This window comes from Porites lutea, chromosome 4 (genome assembly GCF_958299795.1).
Source record: "Porites lutea chromosome 4, jaPorLute2.1, whole genome shotgun sequence".
NCBI classification, from domain to species: Eukaryota; Metazoa; Cnidaria; class Anthozoa; order Scleractinia; family Poritidae; genus Porites; species Porites lutea.
This window is the reverse complement of record NC_133204.1, coordinates 46,695,288-46,722,008: the sequence shown is the minus strand read 5'-3', so window position 1 is coordinate 46,722,008 and position 26,721 is coordinate 46,695,288. Positions and strand designations below refer to the sequence as shown.

Sequence of the window (26,721 nt, the reverse complement as noted above, 5' to 3'; positions counted from 1 at the left end):
GACAAGAGATGCAGTAAACTTAACTTTTGTGAAAAGGATACCATTTCTCAATATAAGATTTGCCAAAGAGGTACCTAAAGAGGGTATGTAGTCTGGCCCTTACGAAACTTCGTTGACCGCTTTTGCACCCCTAGGTCCTGAGAGTTAATTTAAGCAGGTGCTTCGGGTGTGGCGGAGATGTCAGTTGAATATGCAACCGAACAGTTACGTTTACTTTATCTCCAAAGTATTCCAGTTCAGAACAGTGAGGGTTTCATCTTTTTAAATCGGTGTGGCCATTTTCTCACATTCCTACAAACAGCTTTTTCAAATTGATCTGACCTGCGCCAGTAATTACACTTAATAAAATGTTTTAATGAATTTGTGTTAGGTACTAAACGACTAATCAGGGATATCCGTGGAGCCCAGCATGTTACACTTCGTTCTCAGTCAATTTGAATCATATCAATCTTTAACTCACTGAGAAAGATATGGTCAGTGCTATATATAGCCTCCTGATGTGTTTAAATGTTAAGATATAATGGTATCTTCTCAGTGCGTTTAAAATACTGAAAACTCTGAGTATAGACCGGTGAATCCAAACTAAGGCTGAGGTACCATGCAAGAAAGTATCTTTGGTTTTTATTGAAGATTTGACTGTTAACCATAACCATAAACGTCGACGAATATAATGAACAAACGTTAGATTTGACTGATCGGCCACCAAATTTCGCGCTCTTTCTGACCTTCAAAAAGAGTCTCGTGTTTTGCCCCTAATTTCCCGCTGTGTCTTTATCCCTTAACCAATCACAGACCGTTTCACGATTTACACCTGCTTAACTATTTTAAAAGGTATTAATTGTTGAAAAAACAATTCATTTATGAAATCTATCACAAAAATCCTCCATTCTATTAAGTTACTCAACTGTTGCGTAATACTTAACATAATTTACTATCAATTACTCCTTCAGAGGTTAAAATAATTGAGGTGGGTAGAGTAGCTGCGTTTTTGAAACCCACAAGAGCTAAATTTATCTTTTACGTTATCTAATGTTGCCTCGCCATTGGATCTGAGCTGAAAATTACACCACCTTGTTGAACAAAACAAGCGTATTTCAATTGACAGATAAATCTGTTGCTTGTCATTTAAGTGTGAGTCGATGATTATGTCTTACGCTAAGCGCTGTTCTTAACATAACGCTTTTTGTGGCAATAAGAGAACAACAAGACGCTCAATCTAATTGCGGATAAGGCAGAACTAAAGAAAGTTAACGGATAAAATTGAGATGCTGAAACAAAGATCGAGCAAGTCACGCTGAAAATGTAAGTCTGGAGCAAGTTGTAACATGTTGATTTTCTTGGGTGGGGCTCTTGGAGTTGATTCACAATAGCATTTTTAATTGTAAGTTAGTATTGACAGTCAAGACGTGGTTAAAAATATCATGCACCGGCATTTATGTATCCCAAATCACTACTGTGATTTAATGTAATTTCCAGTAACTAAAACGTTGCGTTTCTTTCCATGTCTGGGAGAAAAATAGTGTTAATCCTAGATAATAGTTCTTCATTTGCGCCTTTAGCTGCTGCGACAAACATCGGTAGAATATTTAATTTTCACAATGTCAGTTCGCAGTCTGGAAAGCGGTTGATTTGCGACTGCTGCAGAATACAGGAGAACGAACCGGCGAAGGGAAAAAACGTAACATTTACATGTCTCAAGAGAACTGTTACTTATTTTATTTCAACTGAAATGTGTGAAAATAACAGGCCACTATTGAGTGTCGAAATTAGAAATTCGCTGTGATCATTGTCCACTGTGATGGTATTTATTCTCCACTACTGATGACTGAACATAGAAGCGCAATACAGCTGGTTATCTATTTTAAGCAGGAACTAAGTGCTGATTTAAGAGGAACTTAAAGCTGAGGAGATTTGGAAATCTTATTGGCTCTCGCAAGTCTACATTTCTTGATGGCTACCCTAGAATCGTATTTATGAGGGGTCGACCTGTTATAAGAGTGGGGCGCTCTTGGGGGAGGTACTTGGGTTAGTTTTTGTTGGGTATATGCTGCTGGCCTCTCAGAGCCCCTACCCTATTATAGTCTATTCTGTGGCCAGTTATATAGACCCCATCTTAGGCACTATTGGGAAATATGTAATTTTCGCGATCCCAACTTAGTCACTTTCTATTTAAGCCATATACCTTATACTGAATGAAGAACACTTTACTTTTTACCTATACAGTACAAAAATTCTGGTACGTTTGCTAGCCGTAAATATGAAGAACTTTCTTACCACAAAAATAACAAAATGTGCGACCCCATTCTAGAAACACTATTGAAAATGCGACCCCATTATAGTCAATCCAGTCGTGAAAATGCGACCCCATCCAGCGGCACATCAAGTACCTACCCAATAGCCTCTTATAGGGAAGTACCCCTCCCTGGGGGGTGCGCTGCACCCCGGCTCTGGTGCAAATGGGTAGATCCGGCATTTAATTTTCTGTGCTCTAAGTAAAATGATTTGGCCAGAGAAGTGTGCAGACTCAAGGAGGCCCATGTCTTGTTTTCTTTTTTTTCTATACTTGTGTAATAAAAACTGATCATGTAATATATATCATTTTTGTACTATCTTAACCAGATGATTTGACAGAACACTCATCTCCCTGCATGAGCTTGGCGGCATCAGTTGCGCGATCATTGTGAAAGTTCGTTTCAACGGTCGAGCCGATGAGATTTTATAACTTTTCTTATCCTCTGATCTCCTCGTCTTACATTATTAGCCATTAGAAAAATCACGGCAATGATCAAGCATCACATCAACGCATGTGAATCACTGAGTGACTTCTATAGCTAACCCCCTAACCATCTGCATTGGAGTAATAAAATGAAGCCACACCAAGGAGAAAAGCAGGCGGAGAAGGCTTCCAAAATAAAACTTGGCAAAGGTGAGTTTTTGGTTAAAAAAAAAAAACGAACATCAATATGTCAAGGAAGAATGTTATTTGTGTCAACAATATATTTTCGTTGTCTCTTTCCGTACTTGGTCAACCGACTTGTTTCAACCTATAACTAAGTAATTCCTCTGTTTCAAGGAGTTTCAGGAGCAAATAATTTCCATGGTCCTAAGGGAATGTGCTTTAATAAAACAAGCACGTGCATTCCCGATTTTGCTTTTTGTTTTTGTTTTAAAAAAACTGGATTGTTTTTTTCTCCATTTTCAGAAAAATTCTCACCCACGCGGGGCGTTGCACTTTAGAATCGCTTTCAGCTGTCCACATGTACCCTTGTCTCCTTGAACGCGGAAATTTTTTTACCCTGATTGGCCTTCGTAAATAACTTCTTAATATAATAGGGATACAGTTCGGTGGAAAAAATTTGTTCCACACTTTTATTAACTGGTCTAACACCCGAGTTCGTGATTGTTGACGTCTGATTATTTTGACTTAGCCATAAGATGCGGATATTTTCTTCAAAGAAAGCTGCCAGAAAATTTAAAAAGTCGTCGAGAAGCTACTGTATTTTTTTAATTTTTCTTTAACAAAGTTACCAAAAAGTTTCCGAAACGTTGCGGTCTGTTTTTTAAAAATTAAGCTGATGGTCTAAAACTTTCCCTAAACTGATACTTGGGATCAATTTTGCCCAAACAACATTTCCGACCACAATTAGGATTTTATGGGACAAAATTGGACCAATCTTAGTCGGGGGCACTTTCCGGTGATGACCGACTGCCATTTGCAGCTATCACGGGCTATGTTTAATTATCTCACCGTCTGAAATAAGGAAAGTGAAAAATTAATTTCAGTATTTTGTTATTTACATAAAGATTCTGGACGGGTGAAAGTCTTCGTTCGAGTCCGACCCCCACGACCTCAAGAAACCAGCCGCAAAGAACCGATAGCTGTGAATGTTCACGAGCTTTCTTCTCAGGTAAGGTTAAAATGCTCCCTTTTAGGATTGTAACACCCACTTATTTGTGGTATTGTTTTTGTGGGGTAGGGGGAGAGAGACGTTTGTTGCTGGCCCCAGTCCCTAGGTGGTCATGTCAGCAGAGAAGGACCTTGTGATGAGATGAATTGTAGATCAACGTTCCATCTTCAGGGCGGAAAAACGTAATGAGCATGCGTGAACTTTTTTGCCCAGATTCCCTGGCCGGGTTTGAAAAAATGGCGGGATTTCAAAAAATTTTTTGCCATGATAATAAATCTCCAGTTTCCACTCTTATCCAGGAAAGAACAAGCAATTTGTCTTCAAAAGTTGCAAGCTGTCGTTATAACCTTCTCATGACTTAATTTTCTCGAAGAATACCTCATAGTAAAACGGACTTTAACGATATTAATTTCCTTGCGTCGGCTGGAAATGTGCATGCGTAGGTCCGCTTTTTTTCGAGATGCATTCACAAAATGTGTTCATATAAGGAAGTTCCTGGATATATAAGGTCATGAGCCCCACTGTGGACACAAAAACAAAATATCTTTGTACACTGATTTGCCCAAAAAAAATAACGCATGCCCACAATGTGTTTGAAGTCGCTGAACTTTGTCGCATTCAAGCTGATATTTTAAACCCACGCTCGATCGGACACTTGTAGCTTTGCAGATCACTGAAATAGAACAAAATCCTCTACGTCAAGTTTTGGCGTCGACATCCGGGCAGAAAAAGAGTCAATCTTTATCTAGTAAAATCTTCCCCAAAATCGGTTTCAAAGCAACTATAGTTTATTTTAAAACTTGATCGTTTCGCGTACTAAGAGATAAATATAAATTATCCTTTGTGTTGTCAAGTTGAACATGCATAACATCTGTCAAAAACCTACGCGTAAGTAGGATTTCCTTCAAACAAAGTTAAAATTACATTATTGTAAAAACTTCTTGCTGACAATGAAGAAATGAATTTTTTGTACGAAAACAACCTACCTAAAGATCTTAAAAGCAAAAGATCAGTTGCAGTGAGCTTCGCAGCTAAACGATGATTCACCATATAGCTATTTTCCTCGCTTTAATAACTCAATGAATAACTGGTCCATGTGAGGGTCTTCATCCAAGCAAACTCAGCCAATCGTTACAAAATAATCAGAAAACTGCACATATTAGCGTATCTGTTTTGCTCGCCTCAGACAAATCCAGCTCCAGCAATTGTTACGGGCAGAGTCAATTGTTTTAAAGTCACTGCCGGCAGTTGTCCTCTACTTCATATCGAGTGAAAAGGAAAATTTTTGTACAGAAAGTCATTTCTTTTAAAGAACAGAAACTTTCACAGTGCACTGGAAAACAAAACTACGTAATTAAAAGTGAAGAAAACTCTGACTACTGGTACTTGAGGAACAGAAAAATGATCGAAGTAGTCTTTTCTTCGAGAGTAAGTTTACTGGCCTTCTATTTCCGAGAAAGTTTTACGGCGCACAAAATGGTTCTTTGACTGAAGAGAAGGATAAAGCTGGTTCTGCAAAGGGAAGAAATCTGGGCATGTGAAAAAGTATTTACTCATAAAAAAAAAGCGGGTTTTAATTCAGCCCGGCGAAAGAAGGCGAAATCAACTCACAAATAAATCGAATGAACAATGAGAAAAATACTCGCCTATTTGGAAATGTTCAAAACTCTTTATTCCACCTCAGACTGACGGGATAATCCGTTTTTCCTTTAACATTGGTTGTTCCGATTCCAAAGTAATTTTCAACACACATAAAAGCCCGCCTTGAGCCTGCGATCAGGGATGCGCAGAAGCTTGCGCAGAACGTTTTTCCGCTCTGAACGTCCCATTACTTTTGTGAACGTAGTGTTGCCTTGCAATTTTATCGCTTTAAATGGCTGTTAATAATCACGATACAAAAGAAAATGGACCAAAGTCACTGCCGGTTGTGTACATCACAAGAAAAGAGTCCTTCTGTGCGAGCCATAGACTACATAGTTCGAAATTGAGCGACGAAGAGAATCGATTAATTTTCGGAAAATGTAACAACAAGAATGGACATGGCCACAACTATATCGTAAAAGTCACTCTCCGTGGGCCTGTTGATCCAGTTACTGGTATGGTTATGAATCTAACAGACTTGAAAAAGCACATTCAGAGCGTTTTAGATCCTTTGGATCATAAACATTTGGATCTTGATGTCCCCTACTTTAAAGATGTTTGTTCAACTGCTGAAAATATCGCTGTTTACATTTGGAATTGTTTGTCAAAGCTGTTGCCGGAAGGATTACTTTATGATGTCAAAATTAAAGAAACTGGGAACAATTCTTCTTATTACAGGGGAGAGAGAGAATGAACTAAAAAAAAGTGACTTAATGCAAATGATCTTGGTGATGTAATGATGTAGGAGTTGTTGAGTTGCTTGTTAGTGAACTTATGCAACTGGCTCAGTTATTCAAAAGGTCGACAACGTTATCCAGTGGATAGCACAATTGGTTTCCCCGATACTTATGTGCTGGATAGTGATTTGTTTGCTGGATAACGCTATCCAACATGTGAACAACTGGGGCCAGGACGGGAGGGGAGAGAAGGTAGCATTAAACCTTGTGTGACAAGCATGATACTATACTTCTGCCAGACTTCACCCTCCTTTCAACAGATCTTTTCGTAAAAGATCAGAACACAGTAAAGTTAAGTGAAAATCACATTTGTCACACAAAAACATTCTGCCATCCTCTTCATCCTGCTAATGCTGTTGCGTAAACTCACTATTATCAGAACATAAAATGGTTAACCGCAGTTATTATTGAATGCTGATGTTGCCAGTTGAAAGAGTTGATAATATAGTTGCAAGAGATGGCAGAATCACTTTAAATAACTCTTTTAAGATAGCTATTTTTCCCATTAAGGTGCTCAGATAAACTATCTGTGTCTAATTTGAGTGCCACAGGGTCATCAGTTTCACTGCTGTCACGTGCTCCCCTCTTAAAATTAAGTCTATTGATTGATTTAAATTTCTTAATTTTTTTCCATCAAACATGCATTAAAAAAGTTGAGCTCAAGGCAGTGGAAAAATTTCTCCTTCCTGGTGGAAAAATTATGAGAAAAATATGATTCGGCCCAAAAATCCTATACTCAAAATCCTTGCACCTGTTGGATAAAAATCTTTTGCCTTTGACTGCCCCCCAAAAAAATTGGCAAATATTTATTTGTGGATACTTAGAACATTTTCAGTAAATAAGTATGATACACATGGAGTGTGATTGTTTCAGTATAATCCAGTATCTAAAGAAAAAGCTTTATGAGACAAATGTCGTATTTCCCATGTCATGTGAGTGTGGGTCACAATATGGTTCATTGACCTTTAACACTTGGTTGCCACGCACAGCGTCCAGTACAATACTCACTGACTTCCAATGTGAACACACCTTTTGTCAAGTGCTCATACCAGAAATCAGTTATTAGATCTCTGTTTGTATACAGTTTACTACTGTTAAGTCCCTAACAGTATCATGAAGCACTCTCATTTTGTGCTCATGCCCAGGCAAAAGTGGTTAAGCAACAAATGTGAACATAATTCAGAGCCATCTGACAGTAAAATAGAAAATAGAGTGAGTAAGGCTAACAATTTATATTATGAGATAATTGAAACTTCCAATATTTTGGATTTGTTACAAAGTAATAGTTTGCCATAATGATATTCTACCGGAGGGCAACTTAAATGTCAAAGGTGTGTTAACGTAATTAATTCTACTAAACTACTTGGTAAACAGACTAAAAAGCAGGTCTAATTCTCTAGAGGCTTAAAGTCTTTTGTTAATAAGGGCTTGAAATTCTTGATGTAGAAAGCCTTAAGGAATGCTAACTGTGGCCTATCTCATAGTTGTTGTGGACTGCATTAAAAATGTGGTCTTTGAAATATCAAAGTGTGAAAATTGCCTAAAATTGCAAAAACAACATAAGTTTTATGGTGTGAGCTGTTGAAAAAATAACTGGCATGGTCTAATCTGAGACTGTATTGCATTTATTAACACTCCCTACGGTATAACAGGGACTACCACACCTGTGCAATTACAGTGGAACCTCTCCGTTGGGACACCTCTAATCAAGGGACACCTCCATTCAAGGGGCACAAAATTTGTTCCCGGAAAAATGTTCACATAATCTTTGTATTTGTAATCTCTATTGAAGGGGAACCTCTATTCAGCAGAAAGGGACATTTTTTGTGGGTCCTGAAAAACAGGTTTAACCTCCATTCAGGGGACACCTTAGCACTTAAAAAGTGACTGGCCACAAAAATCATTAATAAGTTTTAGCATACACTAGTCACAATGGCGACAGCTTTCAAAGCATGCTGTATCTCATGATGTACTGCACTTGTGGAAATTCAAAACACATCATCGCAGATATAACTTAATCATGATTTTTTATACCTTATCTATCTGCTTGAAATAATGACTGCAGCAGATTCCAATAAAGAATAAGGAAAATATTTTATTCGTTGGTTAATTATTAACAATCCCCAGACCAACATCCATGAAGGGACACCTCTATTTCATTGAACACTTGCCTTGGTCCTGAGGGTGTCCCTTGAATGGAGGATCTACTGTACTTTTAAAATAACTATAATATTTTTTTTAGCTGTAAAAGGGGGGTTATATTAATCAAGCTTCAAACATGGCCAATTAATAATTAACCGGCTTGTCATTTTTCTTAAAATGAAATCGGTCACCGGTAGATCATTCAATCATAAACTTTCGAGAGTTTACATTTTGAGCTCTTTGGAGAGGAATAGAGGGTACAAAATCACTAAATCTCCCTTCATCAGAAGCAGTCAGAGGTTCCCCTTATCAATCCCAGGGTAGGTGTAGCTCAGTCTTTTTACAATTTCTTTTCTTAGCTTAGTGTTGGATTCTCTTTGGTACCCATGTTGGAGGAAAAAATATTCGGACTCAACAGAGATAAACACGGTAACACGCCATGCAATTCGAACCTTTCGAAACCGGTAACATCCGGGGAATTACTATGAGATATGAGGTCACTCCTAACAAAACACTTGTATCTCTCTTCAGTTACCGTTTAGAACAACTCAGCTACCCATGAAAAATGATGTTTTGTTTTTGTTGCATTTTTAGATCCATGTTTCAGACCCCAAACACAGCTGGGAAAAGACTTTCAATTTCGATCACGTGTTTCCAAAAGAGTCTACGAATCCCGAGGTATGGATTCAGAAATATTTCAATGTATTGATAATTTATCCTAATAAAGCACATCTTTGATCTTAGCTAGCATGTGCGGCGCTCATTTGCGAACAACACTTTTTCTTATTACAGGTGTGTAGCACTATCAGTAGACCGCTGGTCAATGCCGCTCTAAATGGCTTTAACGGAACTCTAATGGCATACGGACAAACTGGATCAGGTCTGAGATCCTTTTTACTAGGCACTTAAATCTGCAATACAAACTGATTGCTCCAGCGGTGTAAATTTCCTTCCTCGAGTAATTAGCACATCTCCTTCTCCCTCTTCGTCTTTCCCATTCGGAGTATGCTGACTTTAAGGTGGGGTCTGAATACTTAGAAAAGATGAAAACTATTTTTATTTTAATAATTGGCCATTTCCGGTTTACCCCAAGCCTTATTTCAAAGCGAGGCTAGGTGCCAAGCCATTTACTTGAAAATTGATCTTTTATTGTCATAAAACTCATTTTCACTAGCTTGAGATACGTTTTGCGCTTACATTTATCTGAAAGTGATAGTTTTTGGAACTCGGAAATGGAGTATTCATTCAAATCTCGCTTACGACTATCTCTTACCGGGAGGAGACTCTCGTATAAAAGTGGCAGGGATCCTTGTCAGAAAACTAGAATAAAACCCTCAAAAGGAGACCAATCTGGTTGTGGCTTAAGCTTAATGAGGCTATTTTAGCATGGCATGATGACGGCATTTTTTTTAATTAAGTTATTTCTCTACGCAAAACCGCGAGACGGCGAGCATTCCGTCATTTCCATAATAGAGGGTCCCCCCATCCCCCCTCCACATGGTCTGTCACCAGGCTGACAGACACCTTGATAACACGAGGGCTTAGATTTGGTTTTTGCCGTTCAGTCTTTTTCTTTCGCCCTGTATTAGCTAACGAAACATCTTTCGGGCACGTATTTTTTGTAGTGACACCGACTGTCCTAGCAATGCCCGTTAGCCTTAGAGAGAGTTGAATTTATTGTTTCTGGAAGTGTATTTATTCGTTCGTTGAGTTAAAACTTCTCGTGTCCGACTTATAATCCAGGAAAGAATTTCAAGGGTGCAAAATTTAACTGGTAATTGCCCCACCCCCCACCCCGAACTCCCCCTTTTGACAATGATTTGAGGCACCTAAATCCACCCGTAACATTTCCTCTAACCTTCAAACGAAGATAATTTTTTTCCGCTTTCCATGATCACAACTGCCTTTCACTACTAGGTAAGACACATACGCTGATGGCACCAGACGGCATCACAGCAGGAGTTATTGAAAGATGTTTCAAAAGAATTACACAGGATGAACGCCATGACTACAAGGTACAACCATGTGTTCTTGCTTCTTCCAAAAGCTTCGCTCCTTGGTTGTGCATGCAATTTGTGTGAATTGCATTGTTACTGACTGGAAACTTAGAAGAAAACCTTTTTATCGATCAAACCGCGCTTTTAAGACGTACCGTGCGTATATGATTTTGGAAGAGTATATATGCTTTTAGCACATTTTAGGAATGGAGCTAGTGAATAATCATAAGTATGAATCTGAATCGTCGTCAACAGTTAGCGACACCGTACAAACGACTTATTGACGAAATCAAGCAAAACTAACTACGAGAGCACGACTGGACAACTGACAATTTGACTGTGACAATAGACGGATCAAAGGGTACTAATTACATAACGAGTCTTCATAGCCAATAACATCACGGCTTAACTGACAGATGACCAATAATATCGCGACGTAATTGACCAATCAGGTCAATAACCAGAGTATAATACCATCAACTGACGTGATACAACTCACTTTCACTCTGAAGAAGAATATACCGCACAGGTTGTCGAAACGTCAGTCACTGTCAACAACAACAGTCCTATACAGGACTACGTTCACCCGGACGATCAAACTCAACCTACTTTTGAATAAGTATTGATCGTTTTGAACCAGAGCCCAGATGAGTACTTGAATATATGTCATAAACGCCCTTCACCTAAACAATTAAGTTTACTCGTAACCAATCCATGTATGTTGTAAATAAATAAAATATATAAAATTTAAAACAAAAAATGTGGTCCATCCACTTAGCGGTTCTTCGTTTTCCGTTCCTGGTCGAATTGGAATTTGAAAATTTTGTTTTCTGGGGAGAGGGGAAAATGAGAGTCCCCGGAACCAACAACACACTATAAAACCCATAAAAGACGTCGACGCAGGGATTCGAACCCGGGCAACATTGTTGGGAGGCCTGTGCTCTCTCGGCCCTTGCCATCCTTGCTCCTCTAACAAAGAGGTTCATTAAGGATTGTGCCTATATGGGGAAAACCATCTGTATCAATGTTTCTTTCCAGGTGACTATGTCATATTTACAAATCTACCAAGAGAAGATTTACGACTTACTTAACTCTACTAGCAAAATTGAGTTAAGTCTCAGAGAACACCCTGTAAAAGGTGAGGAAATTTGTTTTACCTATACTTGGGTTTTTGTGCAGGTGAAGCTATCATTAGGGGTTACTAAACTACGGGATAATAAAATGAAAGATTATAGGGATACGGGATACTTGGGCAAAAGCTTAATGTACGGCGTACGGGAGAAGCACGGAGCTTACGGCGTACGGAGAACAAAAATCGACATGTTGCGGTTGCGTAATGGTGCGCCCTTCGTGTTCGCGTCCTTTAAGATAGATTCAGAAAAACAGAGAAACAAATTTAAAAACTGTTAAGTGATAATTGTTGAGGTCTTTATAGGTTACTAAATCTCATATAACGGAATCCTCATATAACTAACTATTAAGGCTACAGTTAGTGAAACGTTTTCCTAAATTCTGTCACTTTGAATGGCTACTCCTTTTTAATCCCCGCTTTTCGTTAATCCGAAGGTGTTTATGTAGAAAACCTTTCTGAGTTCGTTGTCCGAAGTCCTTCAGAAGTGTCCAGTCTTTTGGCAGTGGGAAAGAAAAGGCTTATTTTTGCTGAAACCAAAATGAACAGAAATTCGAGCAGGTAAGAAATGGCCTGTTTTAAATGAGATTATTTCAGTTAAAGTTTACCGTGTTGGCTAAACAAAAACGAGAAAACAAGAGTTTGAAGTCTTCTGCTATAGCCGCATTGGGGGTGGTTGAGTCAATGGACTTTTACTTAAACGTTTGAGTGCCTGTTAGATCTTGCATCACCTTAAATTCCTAGCAACCCATGCTGGCTTTGTTTTCCTTCCGTTGCTTTCTCGCCCAGTTGTTAAAAAGGTGGATAGCGCTATGCAATGGATAAATCTCTATCCAGTGGATAACGCAATTGGTTTCCCTAATACTTATCCGCTGGGTAGCGATTTATCCGGTGGATAGCGCTATTCAGGTTTTGAACATCCGGGGCCTGTACTATAAAATTTGCTGATTTTACTAAAGTGCTGCCCTCTTGACGCGACTAGAGCAAAGTTTGGGCCGATGATATTTTTTTGTTGTCATTGTTTATGCTCAGATCTCACTCCGTCTGTCAATTGACTATTGAGAGGACTCTAAACAAAAACAAACTGGCAGAAACAGAACAACTCAACAAAGCTGGTAAGGATCTATTCAGTCTATTAGTACTTCTGTGTTGAATTCACGATCTGTAAAATCCACTTCTATTGCAAACAAGCCTGATAAGTAGGTACTGTGGTGATATAGACGTTAATCAGAGCCATTGTCAGGCAGGTTCAGCTTTGGAAGGAATGAAACCCTACGGTTGCAAGAAAGTTAACTCTCACATGAATCAAAGATAGAAAGCAATTTTTCAGTTAATCAGGCTTTCCTGCTTATCATCAGTTGACCAACTTTAACTTTGTGCTTTAGCCTCAGTTCAGGCGGCGCGAGATCTCAAAGAAGGACAAGCAATTGGAGGTGACACAAAAACAGAGGTAAAAACATCATGAAAAGAAGATGTGGAAAAAAAAAACAAACACCTGAGCCCAAGAAAATTTTTCATATATAATTGTCAGTCTCTTTGTATCATTCATATATAATGGTCTCTTTGTATCTCTTCTTCAAAAGAGTTTCACCGTCATGAGCTTAAAGAAATTTTCAAGAATTCTCACGTAAACGGCTTTAGAACAGGACTATAAGGGCTCTTAAACGAGGTATTGATGTTGGCCCATTTAAATTTCTAGAACGCGCGGAGGCCGGCCCTCATTTTGAATGCATTTTTTGCTGAAACGGGATCCAGATTTGAAGACGCATTTTTTTCTAATTTGAACTTCTAAGCGGCAAATATCCTGCCAAGACCTAACAAAGTACACAAGCCGGAATCGGAATCTAAAGCTTTCCCTTTTTTTTCAGTTAATCATGCGTCATGGTAAGGTAGACAAGCCCATATGACAGAGAGAGATGTACTCAAAAGAAAATTATAAACGAGACGACATCGGAGAAAATTTCTTTTTCATATATAGCTTATTCAATTGAGGTTGCTTTGGGCATTCTCTATTTTTCAATTGCCCATAATACACTCTGTTTGCCCCCCAAATTCTGCATAAACCATTGTTTTTAAATGCTCCTGGGAGTATTGCATTTTCCCAAGAGCATTTTAAGACAATAAGTTATGCAAAATTTGGGGGGCAAACAGAGTGTATTATGGGCAATTGGAAAATAGTCAATTGAGAATTGCGCATGAGGAATCTTTTGTTTGCTGGTCACTCAAGCAAATCATTGTAGTGGGTTTCATGTACGCAAATACCCAATACTCAATTCTCGATCTCCAATAATGGCCAAAGCAACGTTTCAGTGAATCGTCTATATACCCGTTTAATTTTAGCCCAAACTCAGTTCTTCAGAGCTTAAAAGAACAAACCTCAGCATTGTTACCAAAGCGACAGCCTTGTTGATGCCTCTATACCGGCAACGGGCCTGTCACTTGTTGCACATAAAGAATACTTTGATTCTGTTTTAATCGTCGTTTCTGTTTCACTTTCAACAGGTTTCAGAAAATGATTCAAGATATGACGTCAGTGAGGAGGTAGTATAGCATTTGAGGACACTGTTTTGAAACACCCTTTGTTCTGAGGGATACTCAGGCAAATAATTCTACCTTAGCTGATAAGAAATCACCTGATTTCCATATACTTGGATTTACAGATGAAAGTAACAATACCCAATATTCATGTTTCAACTACAATGTTTTTAGCCTTGTGATGATGTTGGGGTTATTGAACTTTTGTTACACCATTACACCTGTTAAATGTTATCCTTATTATTAAATGGTGTCTTTTTAAAACTATTTTTGCATTTCAGGGCACTTCTACAGAGGATAACTCTTTGGCAAAAATGGTATCGTTTAACGATGATGTGCTCATTCGAGGACGGATATATCTGTGAGTATTATCTTGAGTTTAAAGCGCGTTACTTTTAGTCATAGTCGGAAACAATTTGATATTTTAAGGAACGTGGGACACTTCTTATTCCATTTGTAAGAGTTTCAAACATTGAAATTGTGAGAAGAACCATACATTTAGATTTAGTAGATGTTGAAATCTTATAATTAACTGTACCTGCCAAAGTAGCCTGAGTTTCATCCGACTACTCTGTTCGCTAAGTACCAAAAAGGTTTCAGTAGAAAGATAGCATCCTGGGCTGATTCCTTCCATAAAAAGAGACAGAAACGCTGGCAAATTTTTGGATTTAATATGAATTTTAGCTTTTTTGTAACATCTGCATAATAAAGTAATTATTTTCAGTTGACAAAAAGCAAGGGAAAAACAAGAAACACTACTTTTAATGCTCAAATTAATCGACAGGTGTGATTTGGCGGGCAGTGAGCGACTCAAGAAAACGCATGCAGAAGGAGAAAGGCTCAGCGAAGCACAGCACATCAATTCATCTCTGCTAGAATTAGGGTGAGACATTTTTCAGTTTTGATCGATTCTCGTCGTCGTCAAACAGTCTTGCAAGAACAACATTAAAGGATCGAATGCACCAAACCTCGATAGTAACACTAGTGTATAATTCTTTTCTAAGGAATGTGATCCAAGCGTTAGCTGAAGGAAAGAAGACTCATGTTCCATTTCGGAATTCCACACTCACAAGGTTGCTTCAAGAAAGTCTGGGCGGAAACTGCAAAACAAGTCTCGTGGTAAGATTTTGGAATTCTGCAGGCTTACAGTGTCACCTGTCTATCATTTAAGCATTCTTTTTTGATATAAATCGAAAGTAGAACTTTTGTATCATTAAATATACTGATACGTTGTCATTGTTTCAGGTTTGTGTTTCGCCAACTATGTGTGATGTGAGTGAGACGAAAAGCGCGTTATTTTTTGGTTCCCGAGCCATGAAAATAACCAACACTGCGTACATCAATGTCGAGGTGAGAGGCCACTAATTTCCTTTAACCTGAGCATTACTTCTTTTTTAGATGTTAGATGATTCCTTATGTGAGATGACGTTCATTGTATTACACCCAATTTTTGTGAATTGCAATGAGGGTTACCCCAAATTCGGCTGTTACCTAGAAATCCTCGTTTCCCACCGTTTCAGATCAAACCATCTAGTGAGTATTATGAGTTGTTTCTTTCACAGGTTGATTACAAAAGACTAAGCGAGGATCTGTCCAAGATTGTAAATATGAAAGGTAAAATCAGTTTAGGTTCGTTTGTTGCTGCAGTAAAAAAAGGTGCATAGTGTCCAACCTTTCTGACTTGTGGAAGCTCCTCAAAAAAACCTTTAATGTCGCATCTTCAATGACATTTCAATTTTTCCATAGTGGCTAAGTTTAATTTTTAGTGGACTTTCTGCAACTTTATCAGTAATGGAAGTTGGATTGTGTCCTAATTAACTCGCTGGTGTTACAAGCAAAGAGAGTTGATTTCTTACAGTATTATTTATCTTCATATTTATATTTGCATCCTACAGAGAAAGATTTGGAAGAGTTAAAGCAGTCGTTCGAGAATCGAATTGAACGAATTAAACACGAGGCGGAGACAACAATAGCAAACGCAAAGATTGAAGCAGAAAAAGTTATGGCATCTGTGAAAAGTCTCTATGAAAATCAGGTAACTTTATTGGAGCTCTCTTTGTTCAGATTTGAATATTTAAAGAGCAGTGTCACGAAATTTATCAAAGATCCCTCGAAGTGGAAACGCCACCTGACTGAGTAAAACATAAAAATAACTGCTCATTAAACATGAAAAGAAGTTATCGATAACACAGCAAATACAAAAAGAAGCACCGATGGACAAACTTGAAGAAGATTGAAACGGATTGAGATTTTTTTCTGAAAACCTCGGTTAGCCTATCAGTTTTTCAAAGTTAATTTTTGATGCTTGGCAGACATAACTGTTTGAAACAAAGCTGTAATTTTGCCATACACGAGTAATTTCTCAAGTTCCATAGCGAATCACCGACGCGTTGTTGACATTCTTAACAAAATGAACCAGACAACAGTGACACAGCCAATTTACTGAATAGGCCGGTGTTAGGGTTCTGATATGATGGTCGGTTATTCCAGTATCAATAAAGCACAAACCCTGCTCACGGGGACTCAACGCAGCGTAAGCAAATGTGACTTGATTTGACTTGACTTGACTTGACATGACTTAGGGCCTGTTTACATGGAGTGGGGACCCCGGTCTAGTGGGGTTGGTTTCTTTTGTTTTCACGCTCTGGGGGACACAAAACAAAAGACACTTACCCCACTAGACCGGGGTCCCCCACTCCATGTAAACAGGGTCTTAATGTCCTTTAGGTGACTGAATTTCCGCAAAATCGATTTCAGTCCGAAATAATTCTGTCTTACTTCCACTCACCCAGTTTTGTATCAACGAGAAGACCTCTTAATTTAAGACAACGAGACTATTCTTGAAACTCGAGTTTAATAAGTTATACTGTCTTTGATGGAATTTCTGCAAATTCGATTTCAGTCGGAAATAACAGTCTTTTTTGATGATTGGATGGAAATTATCCGGGCAAATGCTTTTTTAACTCCGCGAGTTAAAATGTAACCCTGGGTTAGGGCTAATCGGCCGTTATAGAGCAGCTATAAGCCCAGTAGTTTACCCGACTTCTACAGTAAGAAGATTTGACGATCCCGTTTTTAATTTTTGTCACAGGAATCAAGTCTCCAAAGCGACATTGAAAGTCTAAAGTCCCGTTTAGAAGAAGAGAGAGTACTCAATGAGACACAAAAAGGCGAGATTACATCAGTAAAACACAAACTCCAGGAAGACATGTTTAGAGCAAGAAGCGCTCTATTAATCGACATAACTTCAATGCAACTGTTTTACGCTATAAAGGAGCATTCCTTTAATGAGGTTCTTCTTTCTCCTGAGAGGGCGTTAAATTCCCGCGACGTGAAAGATAGTCCCAATGAATCTGTCGCAGCGAAAAACAAAGTTCTTCAAAATGTGGATTTGTTACTGGAATTGTTCAAAAGTTATCTAAACATGATGAATGCAAAGAGTGAAGAAATGTTCGAAAACTGTGGAAGGCTGCATTTCTTGGCTGAATCGCAAGACGTAATGGAAGAGCAAAAAACCCTCCATAAAGTTGAAGACTTCTCTTTGTACTTGGCAAACAAAACAGACGATGATAAGGTGGTTGCGTCATCACGATGTAACCAAGGCAACGAACACCGCGAGTCGCACGAGGAGTGTATCCCATCCAATGAAGAAAGGCAGTGTGATATTGATCAGTACTCCATATTAAGGGACAAATTGATTACTCTCAAAGACAGCATTGACGGTGAAGCTTTGAATTTCCTGAAGAAGGTCTTTGAATTTGATGATGAAGAAGGGCAAGGTAGCCATCCGACGAACAGGACGAGAAGAGAAATTTATGAAAAGATCCAAGAGATTATTGAGCAAAGAAACTCTACTCTCGGTAAGTGTATTCAAGGAACCTGTTCAGGATTATTTTTATATCCTAATTATTAATTAAAAGTGAAGTGTGTCAAATCGCACAGGAAGTTAAGGCTAGGCGTATTCTCATTTGATCATTATTCACAGTTTTACATAAAGTCCCAGGATGTTGAAAATGGCGGGGTTTGTTGGAAAAATAAAGTTGGTGGTGATTTGTTACGCATTTGTTAAATAGATTTTTACGGATTTTGAAGAGGAAGCCTAAGAAACTGAAAAACAGAACTAAAGGGTCATAAATTGCCTAGTACTAGTCCCGATTCTAGTGTTACTTTGGGTAACAAAGATTTTCTTGCGAATGTTTGGAGATGAGTGACATTACAATAAGAGAGAGAGCCCGGGTGGACATGTAAAGACACGACACGTTTTGGTGAGAAAGTAAATTTTCCCCAATATGTACTTGTGTTCCCTGCCGACGCGGTGGTCCTGTTGAAATTGTAAAATTTGAAAATCGTCAGTGTGTAAGTAAACGTGATGTGACTAAATCTGTACGAGATGCAGAGGAAGAGAAAAATATTAGGGAAGATATCATCTATATGAAATATCAGGGCGAAAATACTCTTTTGCTGGCGTTAAGCTAATAATAAATTTGTTCCTCAGATTTTCAGAAGCAAACCGAGTTGCAATTCCAGGCCGACACTCTTGCTCTGCTAGATCACTGTCATAGTCACGTGATTATAGACAAGGCCCTTCAAAGCGCGCTCTTGGTTCTGGAAAATTACATCATTACGAGACGTTGCCATGGTATTCAGAAGCAGAAAGACGTTTTGGAGGACGAGAACGAAGCACTACGGAAACAAATTCATGTTCTTCAAGGCGAAGTTGAGAAGATGAAAGGAACACTCAGTGAAACCTCCAGTAGATTGTGCGAAGTAAAGAAGAGTAAAGAACATCTTGAAGATGATCTATCTTCAGTGTTTCAGCTCTACAACATGAGGAACAGCGAATGTGACAACGAGAGAGAGGAATCCGTGGAGGATAGCATCCTTAATTTCAACAAACTGCAAGCAGAAATTTCTACCCTGGTAGAAAGTAATGAAAAACTCACAGAGGAACTTGCAACAAAAGAACAAGAGAAAGAAACGCTACAATGTGAGCTTACATCTGTTAAGGTGAGTAATGTGACTTCTCTCCAGGTCGCTTTTGAGATGATGATTATTTGTTTCCTCTTCTCCAGAATTAATCGTAGTGTCACAGTTAGTGCTAGAGTTATTATTTGCTCGAAAGTTGAAGTGAGAAAAAAAAACGAACTCGCGCGGAAGCCCTTGCTACGCAGTCTATCCTAGAGCTTCTTATTTGCATGGATAGGCTTTACTAAACTATTTTGAGTGTAATATTTTGTCAGGAGACGGAAAAATGCAAGTATAGGTTTAGAAACGCCTAGTTTTTTAAAAACCTATTTCGATTTGTAAAGTTATAATATGGCAGGCTTTCATATTCATTATTTAGCTTCTCAAACTCTTCCCTCCTTTTTTGCTTTCCTTTTTTTTTCAAAAATAAACTTTAGGTCAATTAGAGTGGCATTTTCAAACCCACTTCACGGAAGTCAGAAGTGTTTCGTAAATTATTCGTGAAATGTTTATACCGCAGAGAGGTCTGTTTACAATCAGTAACATATACCGTTAGAGAAGGAATTGACAAAAAAATGGCGCAAAGGCAAAGTACGTAGCAACCCCTCTTCTTTATCTTTGATTTTCTCTGTCACCTTTTGTGTGCCCAGTCTCCTTTTGGTTGCCTGTGGCCACATGGATCCAGCGATAACGCGCGGGAAATCGCCCTCCTAGCTACGAACGGTTTTAGTTTATCTTCTGATTTGTTCTTAATATAATGGTTAAGAAATTAGCCTCAGGTTAACGCAGCTAATTTCAAAGCGACGCACCGCACATACAATAACACATATATATAACGTGCTTCAACAATACGGCTTACGAAGACCGATGGAAAACTGACTTAGTAACGTACAACTTGACCACCACGACTGCTCGCACATTGGACTTTAGATACAGTAACAACAGATCCTCCTAACACCGTAGTTGTACAAGAAGACTGCTTGGGCACAGTTGAACAACGACTATACACAACTGACTTACATGACTTCAAAATCCAGATGCGCGGGTGATACATTGAAGCTCTTGTCATCGCCGCATCCGTCTCTGCTGGTCAGTTCATTGCGAATAATATCGACAAAAAAAAAAAAGAAAGACAAAACAATATTTGAAAACATGAAATGAAACAAAAATGAATTGCATCAATATTGAAAATTTTAATACCAACGGAAGTGTTATCAATTCATCAGGGTCCACGGAGAAGCCTGTGGGATAAGATGAAACTTAGACCACATAAACAGGAGAAAAATCAAGGCTGATTAAAGAATCTGGTTTTATTTACTCATTATGACAACATGATGCACACGCTTCCTTCCCTGACGTCCAGCCTCTGCAGTCTCTTTGATTTACCAACCCAGTTTGGCGACAAATACTATGACAAGAAGAATTCCTCGTGGTTGGTTTGATACTCTGGATGCATTGCGAACCCGGTTTTTTCGGTTAAACCACTGAAGTTATGAACAATGACGCAGCAAGTGAAAAGATTAAAAAATGTTACAAGGATGGCAAGATTAAGACCACTTGTTTTTCGACTGGATTCGCCTCGATGTGTTGCACTGCAATTAGAATAACCAGGAGAAAGAGCTAACATTGTTACCTGGCCATAATCGGGAGTTAATGAAGGGTCATATGTTCCACAAATCAGTGACCTCGCCGATCAACAACAGAATAAGTAGAATCAGGACGTTTTTCAGGGGACAGGCATACTTGCTATCCAGGGTTTCTTTTGCGACTATGAAAAGCAAAACAACTCTTGAGAAAAACCTAGAAACCTCACCTAATAGGCTGACTAGTTGCACTGTTAGTAAATGGGAGTTTAGTATCTGAATGTCAATTATGCATGGAAGCCACAGAAGCGCCGTCATTCAATAAGAATAACCTATCCAGAGCGTCAGGGGGAAAGACGTTTTTTCATTTTTTCCATTTTTCTTTAGTTCATTTTTGCATGCAACATATCTTACCGTTTGTATTTCATTTTATATCATGCACAAAATTGTATTTATTGTATATAGAACTATAAGCAATATCAAAGATTTGATTACAAGTAAAAATATTCAATTGAAAACTATATTCTCTTTCAGTTCATAACAAATACCATTTAGATCTAGAAACTTGAACAAAATGACTCGCTAGAGAAGAAGAAACAAGATGCAACTATGAATGTAACGGAAATCGGCTAACCATTTCAGAACGAATATCCTCATCCGAAACTAATCAAAGCTCCGAACCAGTCTTAAACGCAGTCTGTCGTAGACGCTATTCACGGCGCTGTAACTTTCACTGGCAAAACTAGTGGAGGGGCCCTTGGCCGACCAAAGGGCCGAACACCGCCAAGAACAATTGCAGGCCCACGCCGGAGCTGAGAATCCGTTTTCAAGAGCCACTCATCTCCAGGTCTTGATGAGTGCTCCCTCTCTTCTTCCTTACTTCTGGATCCACTTGAGACATTTTTGTTCCGTGAACATGGAATACCTTTTTTGCGTAACAGTGTCTTTCTCAAAGAGAATGACGCCTAACACCTGATACATGCGCCTTCGTGTTTCTGCATTCATCAGATGTACACGACTCAAAACGCAGAATAAGATCCGTTAAGTGATTCATACACAGTAAAGGCCTGGTTACTCGGTACATACCAGCACGATAAATTTGAATATGTGCCAAACTGTAAAAATTGTCAGATAGATAGCAAAGTTTAAGCAGCATCACCGTCGCACGGTACCTGCAGTGACCCTCATACCGCTGTCGCGGTATAAGGATTGCCAAGTATTGGCCCACTTGCTTTTGGTGTAATATTGCCGGCTATATACCATCGTTTAAATTTCGACTCTCCAGTACTCAAACTGAAGCGAAAGTAAAGTCAATTGATCTTGAACTCCTCAGGTAGAGTTCTTATCTATAGTCCGTTCTGTTTATTACGCCTGTTCTTCCGACAAACGTTCGTGTGGACCAGCCTTACAACTTATGAGCCTGTCTCATGGATTTTAAAAAAGGCTTGTCCCTTAAGGACTTGCTTTCTAGCCGCTCTCCCCTCAAGGTGAAACACCAAAGTTAATCGAATCAAAGCTTAATTTACCGGAAAGCCTCCTAAGATTTGTAAAAAATTGCAATTTATGTTTGTTTCCTTTGCAGCAAGAATTACAACAGGCAATGGAAGAACGCATTCAACGTAAGCAAGACGTCAAGAGTACGCAAACGGAACCCGTGAAAGAGAAAGAACCCCCGAATCCGTTGCAGTTTTTTCAAGATGCTAAGATTCAAGAGATTCTGTCCTCTTTGCATGATGGCTACTCGTCGTCTTTGGAAAAAGCAGCTTCTGCCCTACAAACTAACGGCTTGGTTGACATTTCATCTTTGAGAGCAGTTATCAATAAACGCCTCGGAGAGGAGTGGTCCGTTCTTCTTCTTGAAAACGCTAAAATGAAGTCAGAACTGGATAACATTCGAGCAAGGATAGATGAAGAAAAGAAAGGCTTTGTAAACGAGTTAAAAGCTTTGAAAATGGATGGGGAAGAGAAAGGGAAATCGCAGTTCGGGCAGAAAGGTGTTCCGAAAGACAGGGTCATGCCACCGGATGCCGCTGACTTATCACATCACGGAAGCGAACAGCCAGCCTTAGAAATCAAGATTTATGATAATAATAAAGTTATCGCTAAACTTGAAATGGATAATTTAGAACTTGCGAAAGGGCTGCAGTACCGACACAACAGTGAATCAAGCAAAAGTGATCTTAAAGATGGCATGACAGAAATCTACAGTGAGACACATAGCGATAATTTGCCGCTAACAAAAGGCGAGTTAGAAGTAATTGTTAAAGAAAAGCTTCATGAACTGCCTACAACGCAAAATGAAAATAAAATGCTGAGATGTGAATTGGAGTCATTAAGGGACAGGTTCATTTCTCTGGAGAGACGGTACGAAGAATCTAATAAAGAACAACAATTTTTGGAAGAAAAGGTGGAATGCTTTGAAGAAGAAAAAAGGAATCTTGTCAAGGAATCTGAACTGTTAAAAGAGCGATGCGGTAAGTTAGAAGAGCATTTAATTCAACTCACAGCGGAGAACAATCAACTGAAAGAAGAATTAGATGGCTTAGAATGCAGTCTTGCTGAAGCACGACACGAAAAAGAATCAATGGAAAAGCAAAAAATTGGATTGGAAGAAAAATTGCGCCAAGAGCGAGTCGATAGCGAAAGAGAAATTGCTTTGGAGAGAGAACAAAAGAGTATTTACCAGACGAAATGTCAAGAAAAAACCCTGGAAATCGAGGAAGAAAGACGATTGATGAAGATTAAAGAAAACTGCTTGAGTAAAGTGGAAAAGGAGTTATCAGAGTCAAAGGAGAGCTACAAGAAACTTCAGGAGTGTATTAGTAAGTTTGAAGCAGAAAAAGACGATATGGTGAAGGAAATTAATGGTCTAAGACGCTTGCAAGGCTTGCCAACTGTTAAGCGTACACCTAATGAAAACGTCGCGCAGGCTGATGGTAGAACACGAGAATTGAGTGGAGAAAAACGAGCGCAGATCAGAAAAAATAACAAGCTGAACTCAGAACTGACGCGCGCCAAAGAGCAGCTTGTACGCCTTAAAACGGAACTAACTTTGTCCAACATGCAGACGAGAAACCTAGGAACACAATTATCGTCGCTTCGCGAAGACAGCACGAGGCTCGAAGCAGAACTTTCGACAGTGCGAATGTCTCCGGATGATTCTCGAAAACGAGGAAATACTTTCAGCTATTACGACGAAAATGTGCGACTAGAGTTGGAACTTGGAGAATCTAAGGAAAGGATCATTGACTTGCAAGAGAAGCTGCTGACAATATACAAGGAGAAGTTTTCTTTGGAAGAGAAAATAGCGGTCTTGGAAGGTCAAGCCAAGAATTCAAACCAAGATAATGGCAGTACTCCGCTGAAAGAAGTCGCAAACGAGAAAAAGGTGGTGTACGAGTTCATAAACAACTATGAGAAATCATGTGCCACACAAACTCCAGGCGGACTCCATCAAGAACAAGGAGTCAATTTGCCTCAAATAAAAGTTTTTGAAGAAAGAATTGATTCGCTAGAGGCCGAAAAAGCCCAGCTTCAGAGAGATCTTGAGATTACCAATGCAGATAAAAGTCGTTTGGAGGGTATCGAGAGCATCGTACAACAGTTAGTTAAACTTGACGAAGACCAAAAAACGCTTAAGAGTAAGCTCATTGGTTGGGCTCAAAATGCGCGCGAAGAACAAGTTACCAATGGGACATTTCATGATTATATACGGACTGATAGCGACTTCACTGGGGAAAATGATTCCTTCAAAGAAGAAGCAAATACTTTGAAAGAAACAGTAGCCGAGCTTCGGAGCAATTTAGCTGCCCTTGAGTTAAAGGTCGCTGTGAAGGAGAGTCTACAACAAAACACACTTGACAAGAAAGCAATGGCAACGTTACTCGTTTCCGTAAAGCAAGAAAGAGCCGAACTTCAAACGGCTTTGGAAGATGTACTTACAGAGAAAAAAGGGTTGGAGGATGAACTTGAGGAAGTTAAGAGAGAGTACACGAACCTTCAGAGAGAATATACTTCGATGCGTATAACTAAGGGTGATCCAGAACTTGAGATTCTTTCAGACCTTACACAAAGGAGCAATGAGTGTAAAAGCGAAATAACAGATTTTGCTATAAATGATCTGTTGTGTTATAGTAATGGTAGCGTTGAAACGCCCAGTCAAGGGAGTAAAATCTACGCCAGCGCAGAGGATATTGCACAACCAGAGAAAGGTAGAACTATCAATGACACCACTGATCATTGCAATCACTCAGACGGAAGTGAACGCAGGGAATTGTCTTCTAAACCGAAATTAGTAAGTATTTTTGCATTTTTTTTCTAGTTTAGTTTCAGTTTCTACTTGTAATAGACTGTTAATTTTTATTTGTCTCTCTTTTGCCGGCCTTGACTCGACCGGGAAAATAAATCAGGCATCAAGGCAAAACAAACCCGGTAAAGACTTCACCCACAGAGATTCCTGCGCAAAACGCAGAAAGAGGATAAAAAAACTTGCGTCATATACTACTTTAATCCATTCATTATCATTTCAGCCATTTTTGCGAGATACTTCAGCTATGAAAAACTGAACTCTCACAATCTCTAATTACCACGTCCACGGTAAAAAAAGTGTAACTGCAAGATTTGGCGGTATTGAAAAGCAAGACACAAGACGTAGGTCAATCTACAATCTGCGGTCATGTTTATATCAAATGACCCCATTTTATTATAATCATCTTATCGTTTCAGAGTGGAAAAAGACCGTTGCCGTCGCTGCAAAACAAAGTTTCAAAAAAGCGTAAGTAGAAATAAACTTTAAAATCCTTTAACAAGTTATTGTAGCTCTCATACATATATTTTCAAAGTTAGTTTTTCACATTCATTTTTCGAGTAGTTTAGAAAAATATGCATCAGATGTGATACCTTAAAATTTGGTAAGCACATAGCTTTCAACCAAAGCGATCCGTTTTTTTCGGTAGCTTTCCAGATTGGCCATAAACTATGTCTATAAAAATGTTCAAAAAGTAAGACGTTTAATAGCGTTCTTTACTGGTTAAAATTTCATTTTTCTAATGCAAATTCTCGCTGCAAACAGGAATGGCGTTCAGTTTAGGCTAACCATAGCTCTTTTGTTTGCTCCTTCGTATAATTTTTTGACATGTTTTTTTCTCTAGGAGCTCTTCCTTCCGAGCCCAGTGATGGCGACACGGGCGTTAGATCTCCAAGGTAACTACAACAACAGCAAAGATACCTCCATCTCGAAAATACTTTGGACGCCTATACTTTCTTCAACTTGCGTTAGTTCGTTTGAATGCTAAATTACTCGTACTTAAGTCTATCAAAAGTTAAAAACTATCACCAGAAATACCATCATCATTAGTATAATGCTACGATAATTTACGAAATATGAAAAGGTTAAAAGCCAGTAACCCTTACGTTTTTCTCACAACGTCACAAAAGTAAGAGACCCCAAAGAGGTACCCCTACGTTATAATTATTGTCTCTTACATAGAAGGTAATAAGCGATACGATAAGTTGGAGGTATGATTCTAAGATAGGTTTAAAAACCATTGAAGAATTTTTCTTTCTGCTTAATGCACAATTTTTCTTTTTTACTGTAATACTACAACAGCTGTGCTAATGTTAACTCACCAAACTTAACTTAATCTCCGCGATAGGTCTAACAAGGACGATAGCCAAAAGAATGACAATGACAATGACCCACAACACACACCTATTACCTACGACCTAATAACAATTGATGACGTTAACGATGACATAATGCACGCTGACATTCATCACAGTGGGCTCGTGCGGGAAACTCCAAAAGGACAAAGAGAAAAACCCGAGGGAATGGAACAAGATGAAAGCAACTGTCTCAAAACTGAGGACGCTGACAAAGACAATAACCGTGACGTTACCTTACAAGATAACATTGAAAGCAGGGAACAACACAGTTTAGTTCATGATACTGCAGGCTCAGAGTCTATTATAGCTCAATCAGCTGAAGTGCTTGTCAAAACAGCCTGGTCTATAAAAAAGCTTTTCATGCGTCAAAAGTCACTATCAGGCCCTCATCAAAAACTGAATGCGTTGGAAGAATTATGA

General features: G+C 38.9%; 1 protein-coding gene across 1 annotated transcript; it reads left to right on the top strand.

The window, feature by feature from the left end:
* Nucleotides 1–2,795: 2,795 nt before the first annotated feature.
* Nucleotides 2,796–26,721, top strand: LOC140934766 (uncharacterized). Its single transcript, XM_073384336.1, has 22 exons — nucleotides 2,796–2,926; nucleotides 3,805–3,908; nucleotides 9,023–9,106; nucleotides 9,221–9,308; nucleotides 10,346–10,443; nucleotides 11,464–11,563; nucleotides 11,992–12,115; nucleotides 12,587–12,669; nucleotides 12,940–13,004; nucleotides 14,057–14,095; nucleotides 14,371–14,450; nucleotides 14,874–14,972; nucleotides 15,094–15,208; nucleotides 15,335–15,439; nucleotides 15,652–15,703; nucleotides 15,985–16,124; nucleotides 17,181–17,949; nucleotides 18,585–19,096; nucleotides 22,220–24,931; nucleotides 25,363–25,411; nucleotides 25,788–25,839; nucleotides 26,292–26,721. The coding sequence occupies exons 1-22, from the start codon at nucleotides 2,866–2,868 to the stop codon at nucleotides 26,719–26,721; spliced, it is 5,961 nt and encodes a 1,986-aa protein (XP_073240437.1). The 5' UTR covers nucleotides 2,796–2,865.

Bases quoted from the DNA above. Each gene is read 5' to 3' on its own strand.
- LOC140934766 (XM_073384336.1), top strand. From the start codon at position 2,866: ATGAAGCCACACCAAGGAGAAAAGCAGGCGGAGAAGGCTTCCAAAATA. The intron at 12,116-12,586 runs GTAAGAAATGGC...GTTTATGCTCAG, and splicing joins ATGAACAGAAATTCGAGCAG to ATCTCACTCCGTCTGTCAAT. The intron at 25,840-26,291 runs GTAACTACAACA...TCTCCGCGATAG, and splicing joins ACGGGCGTTAGATCTCCAAG to GTCTAACAAGGACGATAGCC.